Source organism: Perissodus microlepis, chromosome 10, assembly GCF_051167445.1.
Source record: "Perissodus microlepis isolate ML-2025 ecotype Zambia chromosome 10, ASM5116744v1, whole genome shotgun sequence".
NCBI lineage: Eukaryota > Metazoa > Chordata > Actinopteri > Cichliformes > Cichlidae > Perissodus > Perissodus microlepis.
The window spans coordinates 21,360,337-21,371,399 of NC_140470.1; the positions used below are offsets into that span (position 1 = coordinate 21,360,337).

Below are 11,063 nucleotides of genomic sequence, written 5' to 3' on the forward strand. Positions count from 1 at the left end.
CCACTTTTTTTTTTCTAATTTAGCATACCTCGGGCTGTTTCCCATTCTTAAGAATGGCTTCTTGACACTCACTGAGACCATTTCGTCAAACAGTAGATGGATTAAGAGAAGGGCCAGTGTCAGGTCTTTACTGGATTTTGTCCTGTTTCTTAAGGATGACTTTGAGATACTTCTCATCTGCCGAAGAGAGCTTTTTTTGTAGTTGTCGATTACAATTTAACGACATACAATTTGAAATTGTGTCTTTAATTGTCTGATCTGTGTTGCCACCATACTCATTTATCCCTTAGATGGCTTTTTTATGTTTGAATGATTCATAGGTCAGAGTTAAGTGTCTTAAACAAAAACAAAACATTCCTCCGGAAATGGTTACATACACAGACTGGACTGAAACAGAGGGAAAATAACAGCGAATGTCCAAAGGAAAACTTTGACAGAATTCAGGAAGCCTGCAGAACCATTGCTCAAGACCACTTAGAATAATATCCTGTTCCTTATAAGCAAAATATCAAGAAAAATGAGGAGTTGCTCAAGACTTTTGCATAGTATTATTTAAAAAAAAACCCAAAAAACCCGTCAGGGCTGCTGTGAATTAAATGTTAATGATTACAAATACATGCAGTAGACCTTCCTTACCCATAGGAGGCGATAAAGGAGTTGATTGGGCCAGAAATACGCGCTTATTTAACGCCAACAAAGAAGAAAAAGTAACCTGCAACATGGCGACTCCCATGCATAGATTAATAGCCAGGAGGCAAGCGTGAGTATAATATTGTTAATCGACTGTAGCGCTGTGAGTTTTGTATATTCGTGAGTACTACAGGCTGTTGAACAGCAGCGAGGTTCAGCTGCTCGAGCTCCGTGTCAGACTCAGGGGCCGGTGAACAGTGAACGCAGCTCCAGCGCGCCTCTCTGTGCTCCACATCATTATTAGCTTATTTATTCTTGTAGAGGGTGTCTGTTCAAGGCTGGTTGACGCCGTGAATGTCACTGTTGTCACACTATCTGTTTCAGGAACGACAAATAAAATGTCGGGTGTCTGTCACGTTTCTGCGCTCACTTGTTTATAAAAGTCAGGCGGATTTTTGCCGCATTTTAGTGTCTGTGAGGAAACGTTGAAAATATTTTTGCATTGAATTGTAACACAGGCAACACAGGAATGTCCCGCTGGTGCTCGTTTTTTTTCCCCAGCCATTTATCACTGGTCTCGAGTTTGCACCTGAACTTATTCTGATACGTGAAAATGATTTCATCTCTTCTTGAGCAAGGAGAACTGCAGGGTGGTGCTCCTTTTCATTACTGTTTTTCTTTAATGAGCATTTAAATTCGTTTAGGAATAAGAGGTCAGCCCATCTTCATATACTCTGCATATTTACTCGCTGTAGAAAAAGCACCTTTAAAGCACTGATGAAGTTAAGACTTCCAACTTCTTCAGCAACTACAAAGCTGTACTTTTGTTCATTAACATTTACAGTTGTGGTCCAAAGGGGTCATGGTAATTTTGCGCTTTTAATGATTTATTTGATCTGTTCTTTCTCTAGGGTGGGATTACTGTACAGCCTACATCTTTAACGATGTTAAAAGAAAGCAAGAACAAGTTTCAATTTATTTGGGATTTTCTCTAATCCACATTGCATCAAAAGTGTATATATACAGGCTTAAATACTGCATACACCTCCACTAATATTTGGTTAAATGTCCTTTAGCAAGTTGCACCTCAACCAGACATTTGGTAGCCATCAATAAGCTACTGTCAGATTTTTGGCTGGATATTTGAGCACTCTACTTGGCAGACTTGTAAGAGTTTATTTAAATTGGTTGGTTTCCTAGCACTGACCTGGTTTTTAATTTTCAATAGGGTTGTGGTCAGGGCCTTGGGAAGGTCTTTCCAGAAGCTCCCCCTCCCCATTTAAAAAAACAAAAAAAAACAAAACAGTTTTGATGTTTGCTCAGGATCATTGTCCGTTTGGAACATCTAATTGTGTCCACCCTACAAATGTTTAGCTCTTGATTTGAGGGGAAGTTGAAGAATTTGGAAGTAGTCCACTAGACAAAATACTTTACAACTCCTCAACTTTATTAGTGCAAAAAAAAAACACCCATCAATGTATTTTCACTTAAACAAGCAGTTTTTTTAAGTGCATTAAAATAAATATAAAAACTTAACAGTGCAAATGCAAATTCTTGCTGACAGTTTAACCAAAAGGCATTTCCAGTGGAAATTGGCCGACATATCCTCAGCATAACCATGTATAATATCCACAAAACTTAAAAAGAGGTTATGCACACACAATACGGTAATATTATGTTGAAGCACAGTAGTATCACTCCGCGAGGCGCCTGCCTACGATAGCCGTAATGCTCTGACAATCCATCAAGCGGTGCGGGTTCGTAGCTTAGCAAAGTCGTACTGAAACATTTGACAGATTTTCGAGCGCCGTGTACCACATAAAATCGTTTCCAGGTCAGTAAACACAACCAGAATTCATACATAAGGCACACCAAAAAACAGGGTAATAACGACGGCCCGCTAGCATGCTCTACCAAAAATAGCGCTTTGTTGTGTATCTGACGGACGAAAGCCAAACCAGTTCCAAACCACTGAAGTTGCAGCATTTTTACAAACCAATTCTGGTTCATCCGTTTCATTCAACGATCCACTTTCGCTCTTCTCATTCTGCGTCGCCGCCATGTGCGTATGTAAACAAAGGCACTGCGCATGCGCGTTTTACCCATATTCTATCGCGATACTTGATTTTCTTATTGTTGCCCAACATTACACCGGTATTACTGTGAACGGTATGATATAGCCCAGCCCTACTAGTGAGTGCTGTAAGCCAAATCCTTTTTATACTGGCAAAGAGAAACTACCACTTGCAGAAAGTCATGATCACTAATGAGAAGTTAATAGGCCTTGGCCTTTCATGTTAAAAGGCACTGTGAATGCCACTTTTTAAAATATTTAAGTGGGGATGCGTATCGTTTAGGTTTTATCCGATACCGGTGCCTAACCAGTACTTTTGCCGGTGCTTAAAGAATGGAGAACACAAACTTTGTCCTAAAACCTCATGTTTAGCTGTTTTTTTTTTTTTGTTTTTTTTTTTTTTGTAAAAAGATAACAATGTTAGCCTTTTCTGCAGCTATAGGGCATATATGATATCACTCTTGGCTGGAAGCAGTGCTTAAACAATATAAAAAAACACAAACTTTGTCCAAAAACCTCTCATGTTTAGCTGTTTTCCACTTTTTCTTTGGTCATTTTAGCCTTTTTGGCCAGGGTGAAGGGAGTATCTGCCATCCAAGAAGAGAGCCGCATGTAACTACAACGGTGTTTGCTAGTTCACCTTACATGCATTAATGTAATAACGTGGTGAGCCTACTCAACGTAAATTACACACGAACAACATTAACCTACTCACGCAGAGAAGAACGGCTGCTGCTGCCATCATCGTCCGTCATCATTTCTGCTACACTGGCAGGGCTAGGGGCCAGGACTCTAATCTTCGGGTTCTTGGGGGATGTTGCCAACTCCGGGTCCGATAACAGGCGCCACACCCGCAGTAGATGTGCTCGGTGTGAGGTCTCGCAGCAAGCTATCAAATATGGTGCATTTCTCGGCTTTTAAAAAAAACGCTATGCGTCGCCAGGTGTTTCATCAGATTCGAGGTGTTACCTCCTTTGCACAGTATCACCTTAAAGCACTTGTTGCAGGCTGCTGAGTTTGCATCTTTTGCTGTGAAGTACAGCCAGACTTTGACCGCTTCGCCTTGGGCATTTTTAATCTGTAGCTCTGCTCTAAAAGAACGTACGTACCTGGGCCCACCTACTATCCTCGGAAAGGTAAAATGATTGGCTAGAATCCAAAGTGTATGACATCTCAGGGGAAAAAAGCACCGAAATGTGCGCTGCTTTTCGGTCTGGTTACTACAGTTTATGTCAGAACCGTGCCATAATGGCACCGGATACCGATACCCATCCCTATATTTAAGGGAGTGTATGTATATATTTAAGTATGTATGCATACATTTGACACTTTGTGGGGATAGAGGAAAAAAAAAAAAAAAAAAAAAAAGAATCCAAGAAAGTAATTGAAAGTCCAAACTTACCATGACATTGACACGCACGATGAGTGGATGTAAACTTCTTACCACAACTGTATGTGACAGCAAAGAGATGTACCTGCAGCCATGTTTATTTACATTCATATTAGCCTTTGTTGTTACATACAGGGAGGCAAACAAACAACATGTGCGCTGCCAGAAGTGTTTGGAGATGGGACACTGGACCTACGAATGCACCGGGAAGAGGAAATATGTGCACAGGCCATCAAGAACGACTGAGCTGAAAAAGAAACTCAAGGAAAATGAAAACAAACCCCTCAGCATAGCTGGGTAAGGTGTCTTGATCAGATTAAGCAATTTTATGTACAACAATACCTCTGTGTTAATATAGATATTTGTGCATCAGATTTTTTTTTTTCTAATCACTAATGATGTTCACTAAAAATCTTTTTTTTTTTTTTTTTTTTTTTTTTTAATATCGGTCTCTACAGACCAGGCACAGAAGGCTCCAGTGAGAAGAAAGTGAAAAAGAAGTAAGGTGGACCAACTGTCACAGCTGATATGATGTAGTTATCAGACCTGCTATAAAGTAGGGTTGCACAATTATTATTTTCTTTTTTCTTTTTTTTTTTCTTTTTTTATCGGTACTGAGATCGCAATTTATCAGAACTGTTATTTTAATGGGGAAAATGGCTTTTATTGCACTCTCACATATTCAGACCAATAGCTTTTACATCCATGTAGTGTGACTCCTGCTAGCATACACAAATTTTAGAAATCAGTGCATCTCTTAGATGATAAATAAGCATCAAAACGTATTACAAAAAAATAAGACCTTTACATTATGCAGTATTCCGGTTAATAAGCAGAGAAATAAAGTGTTCATCTGTCGTAGTCGTAAGTTTTCCCCTCCCTTTTTTTTGACCTCCATGATGTCTGTGAATAAATTTTGTAGCAAAGTAGTGGAACGTGATTTCAGTGCGTCTTTGCGAGCTTTATGAATATGCCAATGGACCTTGCAGGCTCGCATTCATGGACATCGGAGTTGAGGTTGGACTTAAGTTACAAGAATAAGTCCTGCTTTCCAATACCGGCCTGTGGAGTTGCACAGTTCATGTATTACATTCCTAAAAAAAATAACTTATTACACAAAATGATACTGGGTAACATTTATAGCAGAGAAGAATGGTTAGATTACGGTTTTGCAATTCAACAAGTTTTAGACTGATTAATTTCCGGGGAAAAAAAATCCTATAAACCAAGCGATACGACTTAGTTTGTTTTTGGCGCTCACACTTGGTCACCTGAAAGTTGATGAGGTCACATAGGAGCCATAGTTGTGTAACCTGGTGTTAAAATTTGCTCAGCGAGGGATTCCAGGAAGGTGCTGGCATCCCTGAGTATCTGTTTCGGAGCTGCTTCCCTGTTTTGAAGCTTTAATTAAAACCAGTCTGTTTTAAGTGAGTGAAACGTCCCTAAACAGCTCCCTCTTGTGGAAGCTCTTGGTGACTGCACATCACTACATTTGCAACCTTTTCAAATCTCTTAAAGATTGCAGTGTTTTGTCTCATAGCCATAATGTCTAATCCATCAACCTAACTGTTCTAAATGTCATCTGTGGTAATCTTAAACACTTTGTTTATCTGTTGAAAATGCATTAAAACTTTTATTTTGTTAATTTTTTAATGGTAGATTCTGGTCTCATCACAGTGATGTGTTAGAAACACCATTGTTGTAGTCCGAGCTGTGATCACAGCAAAAGCACAGTTGTTACTAATAACAAGTCACAATGTCTCTGTTTTGTTCTCCCAGCATGTGCAAAAACAGGACTGTGAAACTGAAGCAGCTACACCAAAACCTGTTGTTTTTTGTTTTGTTGGGGTTTTTTTTGTCTCTTCCTCCTTGACACCTTTGCGTTTCTTACTGCGACAGCCATAAAACAGCCACAGCACTCCTTTCAGCTGAGAACTCTTTATCTTTCCCAAATGAATTAACCTTTCTTCTTCTTTTGAGAGCAGTAAGAGCGCCCGTTTGGGTCTATTTAACTGAAGATTGACTCAAAAGTTTGCCCCCCTGGTGGTAAGGGTGCCTGACACAGCAATTATTCAATGGGTGTAAAAGCATTATAAGAATGTGTGTGGTTTTTAAAAAAAAAAAAAAAAAAAAAAAAAAAAAATTTGTCACTTGAATGCATTTTAAGCCAGAGTCGACTTGAAAAACCTCTCAAAGTTCTGCTGTTCCAAGTGTTGTGGCTTTCTTAGTCTTGCTTGTTTGAGAGTCGGAGGGAGAATGCCATCAAATCCCATCAGTACCAGACATAACAGGGGTATATGAAAGTAGCTGTTGAGAATTATAACACTGTCACTCCCTACTCATAAAAGAGGCAGATAAAGGCCTGATTATCAGAGAGCTCATCGTGCGACTGTTCTGGTCTGTTCAGCATCCAAAAGGAAAACCGTAAAATCGTTGTCACATGTGCATCCGCGAAGTCTGCGTGACACCCAGCTGCACCAATTTCCCCATCGTGGAAAAAATGCAGCTAACACGTATTATCTCATCACGCAGTGTGAAAGGGCAACTCTGGATAATGTCCCAACCCACATTTTCCTAGAATTCGTGTGTGAGAAAACAAATTGGTGTGCAGGTAATGTTCCAGGTACGCACAATCAGCACTTGTAGTTGACGTTGTGTCCTCTGAGTTCCAGTGTTTGTAAACAGAGTATTACAGCAAGTGAGATGCACCTTAGGGACTGTAACAGGTACAGCCTGAGACCTTAATAACCAAACCTCTGGTGTTCAGCGTTGGATATTCAGATTTTCCTCCACTTGTTCTCAGGGCTAAAGACTCGAGCGACAGCAGCAGCGGCTCAGGCGGCTCCTCCAGTGACTCATCGTCAGACAGCAGCGATTCCTCCAGCTCCTCTTCAGATGACAGCAGCAGTGACAGCGACGATGACAGCTCTTCCTCCTCCTCATCCTCTTCTTCGTCCTCCTCATCTTCGTCCTCAGACAGCTCAGACTCAGGAAGTAGCAGCGATTCGGATCAAGGACCTCCTAAGAAGAAGAAAAAGAAGAAATAAACATTGTGGAATCAGCAGGATTTCTTGTTGTTTTCCTGATTATTTTTTTTTTTTTTTTTTTTTTTTTTTCTCCTTAAAAAAAAACAAAAAACAACTGGGTGGATATGGACTAAGGAGAGGAGACACGATGTCACAAAAGAGAGAAATAAGGCAATTCCAGTGTTACTTCTACTAGTGGGATATTTTCTTCAATTTTTAGGTCTACTAAGGATACAAACTTTAAATATCCAAAGCAACAAATGTGATTAATCAAATGAAATCTTGTGATTTTGTACTTTAGTATATTTTTAGTGAAACTTAATCTGTACAGCTCAAAATCTTTATAAAACAGCAGCATATCTAGAACTGAAAAGACATGATACAACCTCGGTATAAAAGATTATATAACAGTTGTGTTTTAGTCTGAATAAAATTAGTTACGCACACAAAAAACTCTTATTGCTCGGGAATTGGATTTGCTTGTTTCACTGTAAAGCTTGTTTTGTTTTTTGTTTTGTTTTTTTAACCTTTTTGAATTTGCTATTGTAAAATGTTTTATTTTGCTAAAAAAAAAAAAAGAAAAAAAAAGAAACGCATTATATGATTCTAGATATATGGATTTAGGAATAAAATGTCAAATAAACTGTCCTTTTGTTCACGAGTTTACAAATAAAATATTTTTAAAATCAGCATATAGTCATGTGAAATACAGGTTATTGTAGTTTTGCATTTTCTAATTCATTTCATTTTCACTTTGTTTTTACGTTTAGTTGTCGTTAGTTTTCAGAGAGGATTTTCTTTCTTCAGTTTAGTTTTTATCAGTTTATCATTTTAGTCTTTTTATTATCAATATAGGGAGGGTATATGTCAGTTTCAGGAAAACCAAGGATTGCAGTAAAAACAAAGCTGACTCGGTCTTGACGACATCCAGAGTCTTAATAAACACATCCATCAATGCCTCATCAGGCAAGTTGTAACAATTGTTTTTTAAACTTAGGGTGTTTCCTGAATATGCTTTATTTTATTTTTTAATAAAAGTGTTTAGTTTTAATTTTTAGCTAGCTCTAATAACCTTAATCAGGACATAACAAAGAAAAACCCATCTTGTGTCAGCAGGTCTTAAAATTATTCAACACAACCTCATATGAACGACACATGACATAGTAAATCATTTTTAACCTTAGCCAAACTACAGAAGCAGTGTGTGGGAAAACCAAGTATACCCTATGATTCAGTAGCTTGTAAAACAGCCTTTAGCAAGAATAAGTTGAAGTAATCATTTTCTGTATGACTGACAGTTGCTTACGTTGTGGAGGAATTTTGGCCCACTCTTTTTTCCTTTCTTTCTTTTTTTTTTTTTTTTACAGTGTTGTTTAATTTCATTGAGGGTTGCCGTTGCATTGTGTTTGTTTATGCTCAACTTTCCTGCTACAGCATTTCATCAGGATGAGGTCTGCGCTTTGACTCGGCCAATGCAACACCTCGATTCTTTCTTTTTTTCCAGTTATTGTGTTGTAGATTTGATGCTTTGCTGTCAATGTCCTCTTGCACAACTCAATTTCAGCAAAGATTTAGCTGACAGTCACATGGCTTCACCTTTTACTCAATGACTGCAAAGTTTCCAGGTCCGGTGGTTGCAAAAATACCTCAAATCATCAAACCTCCACCACCGTGCTTCACAGTTGGTGTGAGGTGTTTGTGCTGATATGCTAGTTCAGTTCTAAGTTTACAGTGCGTATTATGGCCAAACATCTTCACTGTGTACTGATATGTCCAAAGGAGTTTGCTCTTGTGGTTTGTTTAGATGCAACTTTGCAAACTTAAGCTGTGCTGCCATGTTCTTGTAAGAGAGAAGAAGCTTTCTCCGGCAACCCTTCCAAACAAGACTTACTTGTTCAATCTTTTTGTAACTGTACTCTCATGAAGCTTTAACATTTAACATGCTAACCAAGGCCTTTAGAGTCTGAGATGAAGCAGGGTGTACTTAGTTTCTCACACGTTTTTGTTTTTTGACTCAATTTTTGATGAATAAATAATAACAGTGTAATATGTCACGTTTTCAAGTTTAACTGAGGTTGCATTTACCTTATTTTAAGACCTACTAAGGACCAGATGATATTTTACATTATGTCCTGATGCCTGAAACCTTAGAACTGATCCACTTCCTTCTTTTCATTCTATGTCCATGTCAGGCAGTATTAGTGGGAATGCTGTTGTCTTCAAAGATAATATAAAATCTTGTAAAATTATTGTTTTTGTAGTAATTAAAATATAAACATAGAGTTTAGCATCCAACACAGTCAATAAGGTTACAGGACACCCAAAAGCTGCTTTGAGCCTTTTAACCAATGTAATGTCAGTTTTTGCTGCGTATAGGCACCTGTAAAGTCAGACATATTATTGCACATCCACTAAAGGTGTGAAGTTGGTGGCAGAGTAAGCCATCACAAAGTAAGTCATTGTTTGAAAGATTAAAAATGAAACATATTATTTAAAACGTATTTACTTATTAATCATAGACTCAGGCAGCTAAATCTAGATAACTAGGGTGTGTGTTGAAGATTAGATGAGCTATGAATTAAAAGCAGGGTACGGTTTGTCATGACCTGCTGTCCATGGTACAATCAGGGAACAATGAAACGTGATTTCCTAAACGTCAAAGTCTGGTCAACCTTGCGCGTCACTGAAATGCTGCATTCAAACCGAATGGGAATTACTTATAGCTATCCGAGGGGTACGATAAAAAAAATAAAACTCGCAACTGCTAAGAAGGCTCAATCGCGTTTTCAAAGACATCGTCAGCGGTGCTGACGTGTTAATTAAGATTTACTTTATGACAGTGTTTACTGTGTCGGATGGTGGGATTGACAGATTTCCGACAGCGCGAATGCACCACCGCTTTGCCATCCATGCATTCAGTCCTGTCTGTGGTGGTACCTGCTGGCTGCTTAACTTAGCTAGCAGTCTTACCTATCAGTTCAGGAGTAACAAAAAAATGAACGCGAGAGAAAATGATTTTTATTTTGTTTCCCTCTCGATGTGTCGTCGTGTTTTAAGGAAAAGATGAAGACCATCCACTTGGTTTTAGTATTTTAGCCGTTAGAGCATTTTTTTTTCTGAATCCGTTTTGCGTGTAACTGGAAGTGGAAAAGACAAAGAGAAAAAGAGCTTTCCAATAGCTAGAATGGTTTGGGCCTAAAAAGAAGACAAGAGGTAAGGATGCCAACTTTGATGGAAGACGTTAGTTGGTGTTTGACTGCATTAGAGGGTATCTGATATTTGAAGTGAACGCTAATTAGAATTTCGCCAAAAAAAATCAGTAGCTTCAGGGCTAGCTAGCCTAGCCTTAATACGCTACTAGCAGGGTCCGGCTAGCTAACGTTATGCTAAAGCAAATATGCAGGTAGTCGTGTAGGTAGCGTGCTAGCCAGTTGCTAATGATTTGGTTAGACATTGTACCTGCTTTGGCGTTCTGGTGGAAAGAGACTTTAATTATTCGATGGATGGGAAGGGTAGATGTTACTTTTATACGTTTCTATGCAAGGAAGTAGGGGAAAATATCGCGGTGATAGGAGTAATGTTTTTGTTCCTGTCATGGCAGCTAACAGGTCATGACGACTGATGTTTGTGTTTAGCCGTGGCTGACATAACTTGTACACCTAAGTTTGCTCTTACAGACGGCGGCATAACTATATGATACTACACGTGCAAATGATAAACATACTATGTTTCCTTTGCATTTGAAATACAGACTATTCGCTCTCCATAAAAAAGCACCTGGGGAATCAAACAATGGGAGATAAGTGCTACTTGTTTGTACTTTCTGTGCTAGTTTATGGTCGTTTTAGGTAATCATTGGCTCTTGATACTCGTTATTTTTCGCACAGTGACGACGAGCATAAAGTTTTGGTTCGTATCCTCCTCCTTTATTGTATTACTAACT

At 38.8% G+C, this 11,063-nt stretch overlaps 2 protein-coding genes across 2 annotated transcripts in view; both read left to right on the forward strand.

Annotated features, from left to right (window-relative positions):
• Nucleotides 1–652: 652 nt before the first annotated feature.
• zcchc10 (zinc finger, CCHC domain containing 10) lies at nt 653–7,809 on the forward strand. Its single transcript, XM_084940656.1, has 4 exons — nt 653–760; nt 4,230–4,391; nt 4,553–4,594; nt 6,898–7,809. The coding sequence occupies exons 1-4, from the start codon at nt 720–722 to the stop codon at nt 7,139–7,141; spliced, it is 489 nt and encodes a 162-aa protein (XP_084796782.1). The 5' UTR covers nt 653–719; the 3' UTR covers nt 7,142–7,809.
• Nucleotides 7,810–9,926: 2,117 nt separating this feature from the next.
• aff4 (AF4/FMR2 family, member 4) overlaps nt 9,927–11,063 on the forward strand; it is a 29,619-nt gene continuing 28,482 nt past the window's right edge. Inside the window, exon 1 of the mRNA XM_084940658.1 lies at nt 9,927–10,333. The gene's annotated coding sequence lies outside the window, so the exon portion shown is untranslated. The remainder of the gene's footprint in view (nt 10,334–11,063) is intronic.